The sequence below is a fragment of the Rissa tridactyla genome, chromosome 5 (assembly GCF_028500815.1).
Source record: "Rissa tridactyla isolate bRisTri1 chromosome 5, bRisTri1.patW.cur.20221130, whole genome shotgun sequence".
NCBI classification, from domain to species: domain Eukaryota; kingdom Metazoa; phylum Chordata; class Aves; order Charadriiformes; family Laridae; genus Rissa; species Rissa tridactyla.
Window position 1 is genome coordinate 42119878 of NC_071470.1, and position 19875 is coordinate 42139752.

Here is a 19875-nt window from a genome sequence, read left to right on the forward strand (position 1 = left end):
AAAGGAGTTGCCAGAACAATCTGAGACTACTAGTGCTGCACTGATAATCAAAGTGGTAGAAGCTCTTACTCCAAATGTAGGTCGGTCTTGAAAGACTGCTGCAGTATTGACCTTACTGACTGGCTCATGTGATGAGGTCTTGCTTGTCTCTAAAGGGTAACCTTGAAGGGGTTGTCTTTTTCACAAACGATAACAATAACAAAACAAGCTGAGACACTTTCAGAAATGATTGCACTAAGATTGTGTTTTGACATTCATTTTTGTTTTGGTGACCAGGATCTGGAAGGACAACATGGTGGTTTGGTTTGTGGTTTTTTTGTTTGTTTTTTTTTTTTTTAAAATTGTTCCTTTAACTTAGTTAAGCCTATCTTCCTCCATTTTGTGGAAGTCTGACTTGTATTTTGGCTGATGAAAGGCATTTTTTGAAGATGCCTTACTCATGAAAGTTACTTTTCTTTTGTGTCTGTCCTAGTTAGAATAAAGGCGGGAGGGGGGGGGCTTGAGTGTCGTTTTTCAGAGACTTTTATCTTGCTATGTGTTGCAATTACTCAGGCAAAAAGGATGGATAGCTGCAGATAGAGCAAAGCAAGTTGAAGAATTCTGGCAACGGAAGAGAGAGGCTATGGAAAACAAAGCTCGAGCTGAGGGACACATGGTATGGAGTCTGGTCTTCCTATGTTTATTACTGTTTCAGCATGCATTGTGAATCTTGGAAGTAGCATCGTAACCATGAAATGCTGGCTAAATATTTTCTTTAAATACTAAAAAAAAATAATGAATGGGAGGTAGGTTTTTTGCATATTGCTATTGATTTTATTAAAATGTAACAGAATTGTGCAATACATCTCTCATGACTGTAAATTATCAACAAAGGAAAATATCTTTTCTTGCATGTGTCTAACGTGATATTGTGAATTTTAGAACATTCATTTACATGGTTTTCTGTTCATAGCTTTAAAGTTTTTGTTGAAATTAAACTTTGTGTATTAGTCAATAGCTTGAACATAGAATGAAGTTTGATTAAACTGATAACAGCTAATGATCAGGTACAGTAGTGTGTTTAACAAAAACATATTCTGCTTATTTAGAAGGTATTATAAAGACATCTATCTTTGTCAAGGTTGATGTTTCTAAAACCTTTACTCTTTAGAGGTTAACTAGTGGACAGTGTTCTCAGTAGCTTCCTTCTATTTGTGCAGGAAAGTGATTTGACTGGCAGGCAGCAGTTCTTATATAGGGGTGGGACTATTTTCCAGCAGACCATGATAATCTGAAAGGAGAAATTGGTAGGAATCATGAACTAATATGCAGTCTTTGTTGTATAAAGACCTGTAAGTCAAATGACTTTATATTTAACAGAAGCTGGGTAAATTAGTTGCTGCCAATCTTAATTTTCAAGTGATAATATAAAGTTTGACTCGGTAGGTGAGTTGATGAGATACTTTCAATCATCTCTTCTTTAAGACAGCTGCTGACCTAATTTGCTACTTTGCTGTAGCTGTGTGGCATTGCAAAGCATTGAGTCCTGGTCTTTGGAAGGTAAAAGTTAACAATCTACAGAAAGAAAATCAGTTCTCAAAAATCTTGCTTCCAGTTTCTTGCTTAAGAACAGGGATATAAATGTCCATCAGTTTGATGAAAACACCTAGACTGACTTGAAAGCTAGAATGAAGAATGAGATGACTTGAATAGTGCCTGTTAGCTTTTGCAAAGCTCAGAAACACGCATAAAAAAGTTAAAAATAAAGACAAATACTTTCTAAAAAGGTGAATATGGAAAAAATTCCTTTTCATTTTGCATGACTTAATGCTCAAGCGGAAACCAGAATTCATGGAGTCCTCATGAATGGTATGCTACTTCTTAACCACAGGATGGTGCCTGTAATTTATTCTCTGATCCCCAGTCACTAAACCACAGAAGTCCAGAAATGTGCTATTTCCTTGAGTTACTGATTTCTTGCTCAATCTGAGAGAGTATTTAGCCAGAATATTTGGATTTGGTCTTCCCTGTCAAGAACTTAACAGGTATATTTACCTACTGATTGTTTTCCACACTCAAGCTTGCGATTTATAAGGCAGAAGGTCGATGTAACTATTACATGTATACTTACTGTCTTTATTGTATGTTGAGTTAACAAATCAAGATATTTTTAGCCTGTTCAGCAGAGGCTTGTCATGAACAAAGTCATTTAAATGTTTTGGATTTTAATCCCAGCAGGAAACCTGGAGTTAAATGATTATTGTACTGTTTTGTATTGGACTTCCTTAAAGGTTGAATCCTTTTGGTGACAGTTAGGACACAGAGTGGATCACGCTAACCAAGGCTGTACATTGTGAATGAAGTATTTTATTAGGTTTTTGAGTTTTTGCTACTTGTAGTATATTTAAGAAAAAAAAAAAAGTAATCATGTGGAAAAAGCTTAATCTAAGAACATACAAAGATTCCGCTTCTATTTTAGACTTGGTTCAACAATGGCAGAAATGCCAGCTCTGTGCCACAACTTGTATATAATCCAGATGGAGGACTTATGACCACCTGAATTTAGGCTTTCTGGCATAGCAGGAGAAGATCAGAATTGCAAGGAGAAGTCAACTATGTTCTTAAAGCTCTAGTCGCTCTCTTTGGCTACTCAGGATTTTTAGTTACTACTGTCATGTTTTATGGAAGTGAAAAGGGGTTATTGGTTAACTCCAGAACAACTGCAGATCATTGATGGATTTGGTTTCTTGTAAGTGAACAGTTATTGGATAAAGCAGATAATTTTACCACCCCAGCCACCTTAAATTTGATACCATTAAATGGCAAACAGGGCACACTGCAAAACGTGGCAGATATCTATGGAGGCAGGCCCATTTCTGCAAGAGGAAGGAAATCCAGAAACAAGGAGGAAGAGGTATGCTTGACGCATGTTTGCCACTTCGCTCATCACACAAACAGCACTATTTTGACCTTGACTGTGCCTAGCTTCCCTGCATGGTTCATCTGTGTAACAAAATAAAAGGACTTTATAAATTACTAGGAAATAATTTACTGTATAAAGGTCTAGAGTTTGGTTGTGTTTGTGGTTGTGTTTTTTTTTTTTTTTTTTAAATCAAAATAATAGTTGTCTACTTCAGTCTGTCTCAGAGAGGTTCCTGAATGTGCATACAAACAGATATGACTCTGGGTATTTTAATCCTGTTGTGACAAATATAACCATTCCTAGCCTTCAGTGATTATAAAAATGTAATGATAGCTTAATACTGGGGAACGTATGTTCCAGTTTTCTTTATTTTCATTAGATGAGAGTTTTTCTGGAGATTAGTAAATGCTAATAGGGTGATAGTAATAGTGCGGTGTTTTTTTCTTTTTTTTTTTCCCATCTTAATTTTTTTTATGGAATCTTATGTACTTTAACTGTGCTGGAGACAGTTTCAGTATAACGGACACTTACTTCCTTTCTTTGCCTTAGGAGTATTTGGCAAGATTAAGACAGATCCGGCTACAAAACTTTAATGAACGTCAACAGATTAGAGCAAAACTTCGTGGAGAGAAGGTTGGTTTGAAAAATAATTTTAAATACTTCTTGAAGTTTGCTGTGAGATGTATTCTTTTATCCCTATCCCTGCGGGAAGACTTTTCTCATAGGCAGATTCATATATAGACATATTTTTTTGACATTTAATTCTGCTCCACAGTTAGTGTACTTCCATCTCTTCTTCTAGAATATGCAAAATCTGTTTGTTATCTCAGTGTGGGGATGCACCTTCAGTGCCTGTGAACTAACAATGTTTTAAAAACAGGACAACATAAGGTTACCTGTTTATATTTATTTGTTTTTAGTTATAGAAACTTCTCCAGAAGCCACTCTTTGACAATGCTCACACAGAGTACATATGAAGCAATTCTTTTCATATGTTCTGTAGGTGTGTAATAAAGTTAGAAATTCTTGGCATGAGCTCAATTTAATCATTACACTTTTTTAAAAACATCGCTTTTCCAAAATATGTTCGTAATACAACAACAAAAAAATGTTCATAAAGTTAATTCAGAATGAACACTTAAGATGTCAAATGAATAATCCAAGGCACCCTTGGAAGCTATCCATTTACTTGTTTAAAAAAAGTTTCATTTTTGAGGTAATCTATGTAGTAAATGTGGTTTGAGTTGTTTCCATCTTCTCATTAATTTACTGTGTGATCTTATACTCCTGTCTGCTCTTCCCCTTCCTGTCCATTTGTCTTAATAGAGTGGTTTGGGTTTCATCAAGTGATCATCTCCTTATAGATTCACATTGTACTTTGTGATTTAAAACTAGAGAAATGTTCCTGCCTTACCCGTACCGTCAAGCACCCATATTAAGTGCTTTCATGCATCTTATCTATATTTAGTGGACATATGAGGCAAGAGCATGCCTAGTACCAATCAGTTTCTTTGGACCACTGTCCCAACTAGAGAGAGTTCTGCATTGCTCTAGGTTTTGGGGGTTGGTTTTCTTTTTTAATACTAAAATACTCTATTTCCCCCCCCCCGTATTAGTTACTTCTTCTGAATTATTTTGTCTATTTTCTTTGACCTTGAGTGCATCTCACTGGTGAGATGCAAGAGAGCCAAATTCAATCCCTTGATTGAGATGCAAAACTTCAGTGCACTGAAGAGGAACCTGTGCCTTTTTAAATCTGAAATGAATGATCATAGAATGGTTAGAGTTGGAAGGGACCTTAACGATCATCTAGTTCCAAACCCCCTGCCATGGGCAGGGACACCTCCCACTAGACCAGGCTGCTCAAAGCCCCATCCAGCCTGGCCTTGAACACTTCCAGGGATGGGGCATTCATAGCTTCCCTGGGCAACGTGTTCCAGTGCCTCACCACCCTCATAGTAAAGACCTTCTTCCTAATAACTAATCTAAATTTCCCCTCTTTCGGTTTAAAACTGTTACCCCTTGCCCAATACTACACTCCCTGATAAAGAGTCCCTCCCTATCTTTCCTGTAGGCCCCTTTTAGGTTCTGGAAGGCTGCTATAAGGTCTTCCTGGAGCCTTCTCATCTCCAGGCTGAACAACCCCAACTCTCTCAGTCTGTCTTCATAGGAGAGATGCTCCAGCCCTCTGAGCATCTTCATGACCCTCCTCTGGACTCACTTGCCCCTTGTTCTGGACAGAGCAAAAGTTATTTATGTTTCTATCTGAGGAGACTATGCAAACTTTGTAAGATGTGTGAGTGGCTAAGGGATCAATCAACACGGGCTGTTCTCCTAAGTTTGTCTTAAGGAGCAAGAGGAAAATCAAGATCTTGTGAGTCTATAAAGTTACTGTAGAGGCTGGTCAGTGAAGTTATCACTAGAGCTGACTTGCATAAAATGCTTAGTTAATGCACCATAAGCACATGCTGTCTTAATTGCATTGGGTGCTAGTTTCACTTGTAACTCTGTGTCCTCTGCTTCAAAACTGTTGCAGTGGGGCTAGTCATCTCTATACATAGGCCTATGAAATCTTACTGTGGCTCATGAATACACTTAGAATACTGACGACAGTGCGAAAATGTTACCAGCATAGAGCCATTGCTGTACTGCACAATTTCTTTCATTTTTTTCACTGAGCAGCTGCAACGGTTTTTGTCAAAATCAGGAGCAGCCACACTCTACCTGCAGTGTGGTTAACTGCAGAAGTAAAGGTACTCTCCAGAAACCTGTTCTCTGGAGGCCAAGGCTGATTTTGCTAGTAAAATCAAACAAAAGTACTGTAAGTGTGACCATGGCATTGATTATCTGTATGGGTTATTAGGAATATCAGGAACCTTACTTCCTTTCCCAATAGCTGAACCTTACCTGTGGTAGTGTTGTATGTCCCAAAAGGTATGCCGCCCTCAGGAACTGAGAATAGATTATCTTTCCAGGAAGTAGGCCTAAACTAATTTTCAGAATTCAGAGACCAAGTTTAAGAAGCTTTTTCTTGATGACCTGCAGATGCAAACCTGGATGCAAGGAGGCTCACTTCTAGAGCAACACCATCTCAGATGAAATCTTGTCATATCTATGTTTACTTCCTTATGTTGATTAACAATTTTATATCTATTGCTACTGCATAGTATACTATACCGCATAGTATCCTATTTTATATACAGTAGATTAATATATGTATTCATTCCTTTGCCTGTGAAAAGTGCCAGATTATTTTTCTGAAGTTTTTCTACCTCCAGCATTCTTTCCAGTCATCTTTTTTTCCTGTTAGCTGACTGAAGCCAAGGTGGGCATGACCTTATTTTTTTTTTTATTTTCACTTAAAAATTTACCTAAAATTCTTGCTTGTGTTTTCCCAAATTATTTCTAATAATACTCTTTTTCTTATACTGCAAGAAGCCTATTAAATAGGCCTTCTGAATAGTTTGGTATTTTTTAAAATAAAAGGTCTGCACAAGTTGGTAATGAACAATAAAAGGTTCCTTTCACAACTTTTTTTTGTGTAACTCTGTCAGTGTGTTCTGTAAATTAGAATATGCAGAGGCCACGGAAGGAAGGAAGAGGGATTTCTGAGACAGACCTCATATATTCTTACTTGTCACCATTTTCTACCTCACCTGTGAGTGAAGTAGAATTAATTAATGAATCAATTGAGAATTAATGAATTAAGTGAGAATGAATTAATTCTGCCTTCCCTGGAACACATGCAGTGGAAGAAACTGGAATTCCAGAGCTTCAAACCTTTCTTGTATAGCTTACCTGCAGAGCGTGCAACGGTGATGAGGGATGGCAGGTGAGAGCCCAGCATCGTTAGGTCACTTCCTTGGCAACAGTAGGCACATTACTTTCTTCCTCGCCTGTAAAAGCTTCATGTCTTTTAAAATGAAAACATGCCCCCAAAACCAACCAAATAATTAAAAAAACCCCCACAAATCTCAAAGATTAAGTTCATTCCAAGTGGCCATTGCATTTGAGTCGGGAGTTACCTAGTGAAATTGTAACCTGTGTTAGTCATACAGTCAGTCTAAATGATCTGTGTAGTCATTTAATATCACGCAGCTTTTAAATACATGAATTAAAGTCCTCAAAGAATTATCATTTACTTTGCAGAATGAAGCTGCCAGTTCTGATGGACAAGAATCAAGTGAGGAAGCGGAACTGAAACGGAAAAAGATAGAAGCGCAGAAGGTAATTGTGGGGATGGAGGGGATGGAACTTACTGTTTTCACATTTGTTCACTGTTTCATCTCAGTAGATTTAAATATGTTATGACCTAGCATAGTAAGTCAAGGATTTTTTCCGTCCCTGCCCTTGAGATTTTTCTCTAGGTTAGCTTTAGTCCTAAAGGCAATTTGGTATAACTAAAATAGTATTTTGATACTGAAAGGGAAAGGAAGACGTACCTTAAATAACAACAACTTTAATTCAAAGAATAAAGGAGGGCAAAACCTCTTCTGTGAGTGTGCTTACATGGGCTCCATAGGGATTGGAAGGTGAGCTATATACCTGTGTGACGAAGTACATTTAAAACAAATGTGTTTCACAGAAATCCAGTGTTTGATTGGCACTTTATTCCCTGTGGTGGTCTTCTATCAATAACTATCTCTACCGTACAATACATAGAATAAGTAGGGTAATACTTGCTATCTTATCTATTCTAGCTAACCAGAAGCTTTTTGTGTTTATGTTGAGTATGTAAAGTTTAAACTGAATATTTAATATTTTGATTAATGCATTTGGCTTTAAAACTAATATTAAGTAGAGATTATAATTTTATGTTTAATATGACTATATACACTAAAAGTATAACCATGCAAGTCAAGAATTGTAATTAAATTTTTAGGAGTTGCCATTATTTCAACATAGAGGATCAGTTGTTACACTTGTGTGGTGATTTCGATCTGTCAGTGCAGTCCTTCATTCACAGTCTATACAGTAATAAGTGAGAGAAAGCAAGATGATCTATTTCTATTTTAAAAACATACCATGGAATGGGGTACTAATGCTTTTTATGGTTTTAAGTTGGTCTTTTTTTGCTTGTTTGTTTACTACAGGCCCAAGCAAATGCTCGAGCTGCAGTTCTGAAAGAACAGTTAGAGCGAAAGAGAAAGGAAGCATATGAAAGAGAGAAGAGAGCCTGGGAAGAACATGTAAGAAAATCTTGTTACATGCAGTCAAAGTATATAGTGCCATATCTCTGTGTAACTAAAATCTTATACTGTGATTTATTTTTTTTTTTCAAGCTTAGATAATTAGTTTATCTTCTGAAATGGAGGAGAGCATCTGTCAGTCAGAATTCCCTCATTAGAAGCCTAATCTTGGGTATACTTGAATGAAGAATTTGGTTCAAGAATTTAAGAACATCAACCCTAAGAATCATTAGGATTACCTTAAGCATTTTATTAACAATCTGTAACTTAGAAATGTATACTTAATCTTCTTTTGCTACTGTGTGCTGTGCAGTGACAAGTCCAACTGGTAAAATACCACTACAAAACCCAGGATGTTGTGCAACTGATAAACTGGAAATCATTTACATGTGCAGTTGTCAGTTGTTTTTGTATGAAAAGTAGGGCATTATTGTCCTTTTTTAAGGTTTACATGAGCCTATTTTATAATACTCTGTTTAATGTGAGAAGTCTTGAAGCTAATTTATTGATTTAAAATTTTTAATTGAATCTATGCAGCTGATAGCGAAAGGGGTAAAGAATCCTAATGTGCCTTTTCATGTGGGAGCTACAGAACACAGTCCTGTGCATGGACTACAAGAGCTTGGAGCGGCTCTTCCTAAGCCACAACTTCCAGTGAAGCCTGGTACACCAGTCATCTCCATGACTTCTGCTTTGAAGGAAGTGGGTGTGGTAGGTACTTTTGTGAAGAGCGTAAAATTAATGGTGAAAAAACCAAACCGATTTGAAAAAGAATTTTTAGAAGAATGTTATAGATTAGGTAGAAAAAGAATCGCTAAGGATACTTGTTGCTTCTAATCAGTGAAAGAAAAAAAAAGTAAAAAAACCCACAAAACTTGGAAACTGTTGAAATACATCTGTGCGCTGAAACTCAAATTCAGTTGGTTTTGAACAAAATGGCTTATTTATGATGAACCCTAGGGTGCAATTTCAGTTGTAATCAAGGTAGTAATGACTAGTGGAAGATGACATCAACTAACCAGCATTTTCATCAGCCTCTTAAAGAGGGGAGTCATCAAGTTTGTAACCTGGTGGAAGTGAGAAAATAAATTTTGAATGATAGGACTACTTTATATTAATCCTTGTTTTCAGTGAGTTTGAAAGTATATGCTGATTATAACACAAAATATAAAGTTTGAGACCTGAAACTGGTAGTGTTGTTTCTTGTTGTCTAAAACAGTATTAGAGACTTTCTAATTTCTGTTTTCTGTGATCTGAGGTTCTGATATTGTAAATGCTTACACATTTATCTCAACTACCACCATTTGATTTAAGTAACAATTGTGAAACTGAGCATACAAGTGGGCATTGGTAGAATTTGAGCTTTTTAACACAGTCTTTGTTAATTTGAATGCTAACTTTTGGGGTTTTTACCTAACCTATTTCTAGATTTCAGTGTAGTGTGAGGTTATATACTGTATACAACCCTGAAGGCTATGACTATGGGAATATAGTGAAACTTAGTGCTAAATAGTGTATAGAAAATGTAATACACTAAAAGATGTCAGCTGATAGCTGGAAAAATAAGTAAATCATGTTTTGACAAATACTTAAATTATTAGCAAATTTTTTTTCCACGCGAGTAGTTTGTCTTACAGTAATGCAAGATGGTGACTATAACTGACTGAAAATTAGCACATAGAGCAATTGGAGAAGACAAGCCTTGTACACAAAGATTATAATTTCTACATTTTGCCTTCAATTTTTAGTTTTATTATTTTACGTATTTACTACTTTATAATTTTGAAGAGTAAATGTACTTTCTAAATGAATTTGCTTTTGGAAGCCTGGTAGGTTTTATGTAGTAGTTGAAATCTCATTGCTCCTATAATTGAGGCAGATTAGAACAATGCAGAATGTTTTCCCAAAGAACGCACCACACAAACAAATATCTGCCTAGTCTCAGTCAACTTAATCTGGGCAGGCTTTCCCATACATTTTCAGATATCATGGAACTACTGTTTTCTTTAGTGACTTGACACAGGGCCTGTCCCCCCAAGAAAGTGGTAGGACAATTAACCCAACTGAAGTGCATCTACACTAATGCACGCAGCATGGGGAATAAGCAGGACGAGCTGGAGGCCATCGTGCAGCAGGGAAACTATGATGTGGTTGCCATCACGGAAACGTGGTGGGACGACACACAAGTGGAGTGCTGTAATTGATGGCTACCAGCTTTTCAGAAGAGATAGGCAAGGGAAGAGAGGTGGTGGGGTGGCCCTCTATGTTAGGGGCGGTTTTGAATGTCTAGAACTCCACAGTGTGAATGACAGTGTTGAGTGTGTATGGATAAAAATCAAGGGGAAGGCCAACAAGGCAGATATCGTGATGGGAGTTTGTTATAGACCCCCTAATCAGGATGTAGAAACCGATGAAGTATTCTATAAGCGGCTGGCAGAGGTCTCGCGATCATCTGCCCTTGTTCTTGTGGGGGATTTCAACTTCCCGGATGTCCGCTGGGAATACTACACAGCAGAGAGGGAACAGTCCCGGAGGTTCCTGGAGTGTGTGGAAGACAACTTCCTAACACAGCTGGTGAAGGAACCTACTAGGGGAAGTGCCCTACTGGACCTACTGTTTGTTAACAGAGAAGGTCTTGTGGGGGATGTAAAGGTTTGAGGTCATCTTGGGCAGAGTGACCATGAAATGATAGAGTTTTCAATTCTTGGTGAAGGGAGGCGGGGAGCCAGCAAAACTGCCACCTTGGATTTCCGAAGGGCAGACTTTAGCCTGTTTAGGAGCATGGTTGAGAGTGTCCCTTGGGAGGCAGTTTTGAAGAGCAAAGGTGCCCAGGAAAGCTGGTCATACTTCAAGCAGGTGCTCTTAGAAGCACAGGTGAAGGCCATCCCCATGTCCCGAAAGACGAGCCGATGGGGAAGAAGGCCAGCCTGGCTAAATAGAGAGCTTTGGCTGGACCTCAGGAAAAAAAGGAAGGCTTACATTCTCTGGAAAAGGGGCTTAGCAACTTATGAGGATTATCAAGATATAACAAAGCTATGCAGGGGGAAGATTAGAAGGGCCAAAGCTCAATCAGAACTCAGCTTGGCCACTGCAGTTAAAGACAACAACAAGAGATTTTTCCAGTATATCAACAGAAAAAGGAAAACTAGGGAAAATATAGGTCCACTGATGAATGAGACGGGTGCCCTAGTGGTGGAAGACACAGAGAAGGCAGAGTTACTGAATGCCTTCTTTTCTTCGGTCTTCACTGATAAAGCCATCCCTCACACATCCTATACCCTGGAGGCAAGGGGGAAGGTCTGGAGAGAGGAAGATTTTCCCTTAGTTGAGGAGGACCGGGTCAGAGACCACTTGGCCAAGCTGGACATTCATAAATCCATGGGCCCTGACGGGATGCACCCGCGAGTGCTGAGAGAGCTGGCAGATGTTATCGCTAGACCACTCTCCATCGTCTTTGAGAAGTCATGGGAAACAGGAGAGGTGCCTGAGGACTGGAGGAAGTCCAATCCTCCAAATCCTCCAATCTTCAAAAAAGGCAAGAAGGAGGACCCAGGGAACTACAGGCCGGTTAGTCTCACCTCTGTCCCTGGGAAGGTAATGGAGCGACTCATTCTGGATGTCGTCTCCAAACACGTAGAGGAACAGGAAGTTATTGGAAGTGGTCAGCATGGATTTACCAAGGGCAAATCATGCCTGACCAATCTGATAGCTTTCTATGATGTTATAACGGGTTGGCTGGATGAGGGGAGAGCCGTAGATGTCATCTACCTTGACCTTAGCAAGGCTTTTGACGCTGTCTCCCATAACATCCTCATTAGGAAGCTGAGGAAGTATGGGCTAGACGAGGTGACAGTGAGGTGGATCGAGAGCTGGCTGAGTGACAGAACCCAGAGGGTTGTGATCAGCGGCACAGAGTCCAGTTGGAGGCCTGTAACGAGTGGTGTCCCTCAGGGGTCAATACTTGGACCAATTTTGTTCAATATATTCATTAATGACCTAGATGAGGGGACAGAGTGTATCCTCAGCAAGTTTGCTGATGATACCAAGCTGGGAGGGGTGGCCGACACTCCAGAGGGCCGTGCTGCCATCCAGCGTGACCTGGACAGGCTGGAGAGCTGGGCAGAGAAGAACCTAATGAGGTTCAACAAAAGCAAGTGTAGGGTCCTGCACCTGGGAAGGAAGAATGCCAAACACCAGTATATGTTAGGGGCGGACATGCTGGGAAGCAGCTCTGAGGAGAAGGACCTGGGGGTCCTGGTAGACAGCAAATTATCCATGAGCCAGCAGTGTGCCCTTGTCGCCAAGAAGGCCAATGGCATCCTGGGCTGCATAGGGAAGACTGTGGCCAGTAGGTCGAGGGAGGTCATTCTCCCCCTCTACTCTGCACTGGTGAGGCCACAACTGGAGTACTGTGTCCAGTTTTGGGCTCCCCAGTTCAAGAGGGACAGGGAACTACTGGAGCGAGTCCAGCGTAGGGCAACCAAGATGATTGTGGGACTGGAGCACCTCCCTTATGAGGAAAGGCTGAAAGAGCTGGGACTCTTTAGCCTGGAGAAGAGAAGGTTGAGGGGGGACCTGATTAATGTTTACAAGTATCTAAAGGGTGGGTTTAAGGAGGACGGAGCCAGGCTCTTTTCAATGGTTCCCAACGACAGGACAAGGGGCAATGGGCACAAGCTAGAACATAGAAAGTTCCGTTCAAATACACGGAAAAACTTCTTTACAGTGAGGGTGACAGAGCACTGGAACAGGCTGCCCAGGGAGGTTGTGGAGTCCCCTTCTCTGGAGACTTTCAAGACCTGCCTGGATGCAGCCCTGAGGGATGTGCTTTAGGCAATCCTGCTCTAGCAGGGGAGTTGGCCTAGATGATCTCTAGAGGTCCCTTCCAACTCTGAAGATTCCGTGATTCCGTGATTATGTATGTTGTAATCACTGAAATTGTCTCTTCTCCCTTCTGCTTTTCTTTACAGGTGCTCCTTGACTCCGTCCTTGCCACTTTTTTTGTTCCCTCATAGAATTACTCATTTCTAGCATTGGAATTTGGTGGCATTTTGCTGTAGAGGTCCTGTCTAGCTTTATCTCTACATGTTCATGCTCTGAATTTTCACCTGTCTGCTTAAACTGAGGCTGTTTCATTCACTCACCACTTTCAGATAGTGAATGGTTCAAAGACTGAAGCTGCCCTTGAAATTCTGTCTTTGGGAAGCCCCATAAATACAGAAGTGTCATATATTCTGTCTCAGTTTATCTGCAGTTGTCAATGAAAATGTTTTAGAGGTGATTTTTTCACTATTATGTCTATTAATATTCTCAAGATTATTTTTCTCTGACGTGTTCTTCTACATTGTATTTCATGCTTCTTGGACTTAAAGGATGAAAATGTAACCGCTATTCAGGAAACTGAGGAGGAAATAAAAAAGCCAGATTTTGCAATGCAAGTATGTAAAATTGTATTCAGTTTGATTTAGTTTTCTTTTCCATTTAAGGAAGGTGCTATTTTAAGTTATATATGTTGGCCCTTATTTCAGAGTAAACGAGAAATACTGAGAAGATTAAATCAAAATCTTAAAGCTCAAGAAGATGAGAAAGGAAAAAAGGAGTGCAAAAATATCCCTGAATTGGCTGAATCTGAAGATGGTGGGGAACAACAGGAAGGTGACCATCCTCTTCAAGGAGATCGCAAAAAATGGGGATCTGGGGCATCTGAGTTGGTAGTTCCTCTAGCTCAGTTATCGATGGAAGATTCTCTCTCTGGAACAGACCGTAAGTACTTTTTTTTGTCACCATGATATTAGTAAATCAGTTTACTGTTGTGTAGTGTCTGTTTTTATAAAGCAAGTACTCTTTTATTATTATTGTCTTACTAGTCAGTGCATGTCCTCTGCTTCCAAAAAAAAGCCGGTGGTTATGTATTTCCTTGGATAAGGAATAAGACACATGCTGAGTAATTAATTGGCCTACAGGGGATTCAACAAATAACTTTCTAATTTCAATAAACAGTTACCTGGTTAAATGCATGGTTGCTTTCTTTAAGCTTTCTTTGTAAGTGTCTTTTAAATAGGCACTAATTTAACAGAAGGAACACAAAGCACTTAAATAAGAAACTCATATATTTTAACTTCAAAATCCTTTTATGTTATCAGTAGAACAATAAAAACTGAAGGTTTTCTCAATTTATATCTGTTGCTTCTATTATGCCCTTCATCAGTCTTAGCTTTTTTCTTTTTGTAAATCAAGCTTGTCTCTTCAGATTTTCTGTTTGCCTTCTCTGGTCTTTTGGGTGGAAGACCTTTTCCTGGTTTTAGTGTGTCTTATTAAGGGTCTGTTTCACACCGTAGAAATAATTTGAAAATGTGACAGACTTACTTCATAGCACAGTGGTTTTACACGGCTAGGATGTTAAAGATCAAGAAACTTCTTCTTTTGCTCTATTTTTCTTTGTTGCTTTTTATATCCTCTGTTTTCCTTGGAAGGAGAAATAACAGAGAAATCTCAAAGGATGTCAGGACAAGAGACTGTCTAGTTTCCCATTTCAGGTAAAGTTAAGACCATCTCATGCCAGTTTTAAACTTTTATCATACTGTTTTCTTCTGGAATGCCTGAATTGCTGAAAAGATCTGCTGCTATTAAGTTGCAGATGTTAACTGGCATTGAATAACTCCTGTTATTAAATGGAATTGGCAGAAGCAAAACTCTAGACTCTCGAGGACAGTCTTTAGTCTGTCTGACTTGGGATGAGGTGGCATGAGTCTGGCTTTGTGGTATTTAGTTTTGTGGAGGTTGTTCATTATGTAGAAAGTGAATAAAAGTTTCTTATTTCTAAAAGTTTCTGTATTTGTGTTTGTGTTCCGACAGGACAAACTCTTGGGGAAGTAATTAAAAAAGATATTGGGGAACCCCACAGGAAAGTCTGGGGCAAAAGCCCTACTGATTCAGTCCTGAAGATCCTAGGAGAAGCAGAATTGCAGCTGCAAACTGACCTACTTGAGGATCTAGATGTAATAAATGGTAAGCACAGCTGGCAGTTATCTGCACTGCAAGCGCAGGATGTGCCAGATTGCTAGTTTGTCTACTAAAACTAATTTTGAAGTCATAAAAGCATATTCTATCCTTACTCTTGCTTTCTGCTTCTGGGCATTGCCTCATTCTAAATGTCAATGCAAGCTGAGGGATCCAAAGGGTCAGTCTCTTCTTCAACAGCTGGTTCTTCCGTGGCTCTGTCTCTTCAATGATTGATGTCTGAGGAGGACCCTGTCTATTATCTGAAATCCAGTTCCCATCCATTGCTGAATCCAATCTGGGACGTCCCCAGTGCCTGCCACTGTCATCTTCCCAGGAACTTGATACAGTTTTATATATGTGTATAGCATCTATTTCATTATTTCCTTTTTATTTTATTATTAATATTTCATTAGTTTAGTATTTCTAAACTCATAAATCTCTTTATCTCTCTTCTTCCTCTTCTTGGAGCGAGGGAGATGGGGGGAGCTTCTGTCATCTTGTCATTGGCCAATGTGACCCAAACCATGACAACCTCATACCTCAGCCCACTGATCCAGCCTGTCCAGGTCCCTCTGTAGACCCTTCGTACCCTCAAGCAGATCAACACTCCCACACAACTTGGTGTCATCTGCAAACTTACTGAGGGTGCACTCAATCCCCTCATCCAGATCATTGATAAAGATATTAAAGAGAACCGACTCCAGTACTGAGCCCTGGGGAACATCATTTTTGACCAGCAGCCAGCTAGAGTTAACTCCGTTGACCGCAACTCTTTGGGCCCAGCCATCCAGACAGTTTTTATCCAGCAAAGAGTACCCCCGTCCGAGCCATGAGCAGCCAGTTTCTCCAGGAGAATGCTGTGAGAAACAGTGTCAAAGGCTTTACCAAAGTCTAAGTACAGAACATCCACAGCCTTTCCCTTGTCCACTAAGTGGGTCAAGTAATGTAGCAAGTAAAATTCAAATTTTAACATTCTAGCTTTCCTCTTCATAATAGCTATAATAAAAGCTTACAAACTCTTATAGTCTGTTTTCCTTTAAAGAAACAAAAATTCTCAACTCATCTTATAGTCACATTGTAATTTACTATCAAACTGTGTCAAAGCAGTGTTTAAATAATAGAATAATTTTATGTTAGGTACTGCAGAACCTCTTGAAGGAGATCATCAGTCCATAATTATAAAAGAGGAGAAGGAAAAGAAAGCTTTTCCTACTGTCGGAGCTCAGTCTTCAGTATCAGTTGGTATCACAGAGTCTGACATGAGTATCCAAGAAGAATCTCAAAGAGCTGGACCTACCCAGGTGCAGAGTAAACCTATTATGCTGAATGGTAAGTCTTCTCATTAGTAATTCTAATTACAATCTATTTGCCAATTCAATAAGGGAAGTAATGATCTTGTATACTTTTATACCTTCCCACAAGTAATGTGCAAAAAAATGTTTTTATTAACATCTTTTAGGTAGGACCAAGTGCTTCCTATGCCCGTGTTGTAATTTGATTCACTAATGTATTTTCTAAACTTCCAGAAACCTTTTTTGTGTGCTTTTAGAAAACTCTCTAGAATACAAGTGGAATTTGAAAGTGTTTCAATTGTGTTGTTGATGTTGGATTTCTTGTTTCTTTCTCCCCATCAATTGTGCTAGAATCATTTCTTCTATACAATACCAGCACCCTGCTGACATCTGGGGGCATGTTACTGATGTTTTTAGAAGACATAGTTTATTGGAGCTTTAAGATACTTTTCTTGTAAACAAACTTTTAGCTCTGGGGTTACAAAATTTCAGTTGTTTCTGCCAAATGGAGAAAATTATTAAAGCTGAAGGATTTAAGTATAATCTTAAGATGTATAGTCTCTCCTGTCTCTTTGTTTGGTTGGGATTCATTTTTAATGATGTATATGACTTTATTAATTTTAGAGCCTGATGATTTGGAAGCAGAGATGTTGGAAGAAACAGAAGTTAAAGAGCACCGGAGTAAGGAGAGTAAGAAATTTCCCATCACTGTTAATGAAGTGTGGGTGAAAGAGGACAAGTAAGTATTCTCTTCTTCTGATTCCTCTCTCTCCAGTTCAAACAACTAGCTTTAACTGAGCTAGGATTTAGATACATCAGTTAAAATGTTAAGCTTAGGTAAAGCTTCATTACTTGCCTGCCGTGTTAGTTTTACTGCACTTGGTGGCTGAAGATTTTTTTTTCAGTTTTTCACTGTTTTTACACGGTGTTTCCCCTGGATGTGGTATTTCACAATAGGGCACAACATGACAGAAGAAATGAGGCAGCTTCTGAGAAAGTAGCGCTTGACAAGGTGAAACCACAAAAGGAAGCTCCAGAAGGTCAGTTGAAGTATCTTGTTTTGTTTATTGTAGCTGGCGGTATGGAGAATTTGAGGCATCCCTTCTCACTTTTTCTCTAACCCCCAAAGAGCAAGCTAATGATTATCTTTTATCTTTATTGCATAGAAGAATTGCTTGCTCTCAGAGGCCTTTGAAGTAACGTCAGAAGGTCTGCATATTTTGCAGTAGAATAGAAAATACATCAGCAATACTGTCGGGCATCATTGGTGATACTATGGCATCTATGGGTGGATTAAGCAAACTAGGGTTTTTTTCCCAGTGTTTGGGCAAATCATATTAGGTTTCTTCAAAGCTACCTCAATGTAAAGCAAAAAGCAACAGAAGAAAATGGATTACACCATAATTTAAGGCATGGACTGGATAACAAGAAACTACAGGCATGAGAACAGAATAGGCTATAGCTATTCTCAAAAAGTTAAAATGGGAGAATTTTACATTATAATGTTTAGCTTGGAGAAGAGGAGGCTGAGGGGGGACCTCATTGCCCTCTACAACTACCTGAAAGGAGGTGGTAGAGAGGTGGGTGTTGGACTCTTCTCCGAAGTGAATAATGACAGGACCAGAGGAAACAGTCTGAAGCTGCGGCAGGGGAGGTTTAGATTAGAGATTAGGAAGAATTACTTTACTGAAAGAGTGGTCAGGCACTGGAACAGCCTGCCCAGGGAGGTGGTTGAGTCACCATCCCTGGAGGTATTTAAGAAATGTCTAGATGTGGCACTTCAGGGCATGCTCTAGTGGCAGAGATTGTAGGTGTCTGGGGGTTTTCTTGTGTGTGTGTGGTTGGACTTGATGATCTCAAAGGTCCTTTCCAACCATGAAGATTCTATGATACTGAAATAATCCAAAGAGATTTTAATACTCCTAGAGTGCTTCAGTTGTACAACAGAAATTAGTTAGTTGTATTCACTTCAGTTACCTTTTGCTTAAGAGTTTGGGGGTTTTAATCTGTTTAGATTTTTAACAGACTTTCTTCTACCACATCAGAAACTTGTTCCAGTGACTGTCAGCAACATGAACCCTTATTCCAGAGGGTAATACAGCCCCCGGCTGTACCAACAGCCTCACCGGTTCTGTCAGCTCAGTCTTCACAGGAAGAGCCTTTCATACCTCGTTCACGTTCCATATCACCAGCAAAAAATAGAGGCAAAAGTTCCTTGTTGATTGGACTTTCTACAGGGCTGTTTGATGCAAATGACCCAAAGGCAAGTTTAAAAAAAACCAAAACCACAAAAACTTTTATTTCTATAGTAATATACTTACTTTCTTATTGAGGCTGAGTGAGGCCAGAACAGATGGCATAAGTGTCTCAGCAGGTGTTTGTATTTGTCTAGCGGTGTCTGCCCTGCAGTGTGACTGTGCTGTGTTCATTGTATCAGCAGAAATTGTGCAGCGTTGAGTGTCTCCAGTTTCATCATTCAGTGTCTAGGTGTTTGTGGAGGAATGCCACCACTTCTCTGAGACATAACGGAGTTCACAAGGGGATTCTTGACTTCCACTACCTGCTTTCTTCCCTTTTATGCAGTTTTTCAGACTTCTTGCTATCGTCATAAACACCGAACAGATCAGCAAATGTATTTTATAATTTCTGTCAACAAGATGATTGGGGTTTTTCTCCTGTAGGATTTAACCAGCTAGCACAGGTTCTGGCTGTGAAGCAGGAAGACTGAAGAGAGTGAATGGAGCTAACTGCTTCCTTGACCAGCTACGTAGGGCTCTGAAATGAGCCCTACAGTCTCTGAAATCAGCATAGAATGGTGGAATGTGGTTTTCATCATACAAATTTTAAATACTTTAAGAATAGTTATGTAACTAGTAGATGAAACAGACTTTATGTGTGATACTTGCATAGGTTCCAAAGTACAAATTGTGTATAAGAAGAGCTGCTTTTTGGAGAAACAATGGTGGCAAGGGTTCTCTGAAAACTTGCACACCTGCATTATATTCAGTCAATATGTAGTAAATGATTTCCTGGGTGGAGGAATGCCAGACAAGTAATAACGTTTCTTCTTTTGACTCCCAGCCTTTTTTGTGAGTTCATGAAAGAAGTTGCAGTACTTGGTGAATAACTGAATATTGGATAATATCTATTGGTTGATGCATTGTTAGGAAGCATAATATCAGGGATAGTGCCGTTTGCATCCTTGGGAAAAATAAGACTCCTTGACAAGCTTGCATCTCTTTTCACAGATCCATATATTCAGATAAATGGTTTCATGACTAATTTTGATTCCTCAAGAGTTAGTCTATTGTTAACCTCCCTAGTTTATAAAGCTGCTTATCTGGCAATTGGATGATAATTACAGAAAGGCTAACTTGTGAGGAGAGGGAAAATGAACATTCTTTGTATCCTTATCAGATTTAGAGTAATGGGTGTGCTTTATAATGAAGTTATTCAGTGTATCAATACAAAGTGCTACACTATGTCACAG

General features: G+C 39.2%; 1 protein-coding gene across 11 annotated transcripts in view; it reads left to right on the top strand.

The window, feature by feature from the left end:
* The window catches only part of NEK1 (NIMA related kinase 1), a 54105-nt gene that overhangs the window by 25490 nt on the left and 8740 nt on the right, over positions 1-19875 (top strand). For 8 of the 11 annotated variants that reach the window (XM_054202173.1, XM_054202171.1, XM_054202177.1 and 5 more), the window contains 13 exons: positions 553-655; positions 2810-2893; positions 3452-3535; positions 7052-7129; positions 7996-8091; positions 8629-8802; positions 13464-13529; positions 13620-13854; positions 14947-15099; positions 16231-16422; positions 17010-17124; positions 17343-17425; positions 18431-18648. In XM_054202173.1, coding sequence (XP_054058148.1) covers positions 553-655; positions 2810-2893; positions 3452-3535; positions 7052-7129; positions 7996-8091; positions 8629-8802; positions 13464-13529; positions 13620-13854; positions 14947-15099; positions 16231-16422; positions 17010-17124; positions 17343-17425; positions 18431-18648 — 1681 coding nt within the window. The remainder of the gene's footprint in view (positions 1-552; positions 656-2809; positions 2894-3451; positions 3536-7051; positions 7130-7995; positions 8092-8628; positions 8803-13463; positions 13530-13619; positions 13855-14946; positions 15100-16230; positions 16423-17009; positions 17125-17342; positions 17426-18430; positions 18649-19875) is intronic. The other 3 variants (XM_054202176.1, XM_054202178.1, XM_054202181.1) reach the window with 1 other exon arrangement.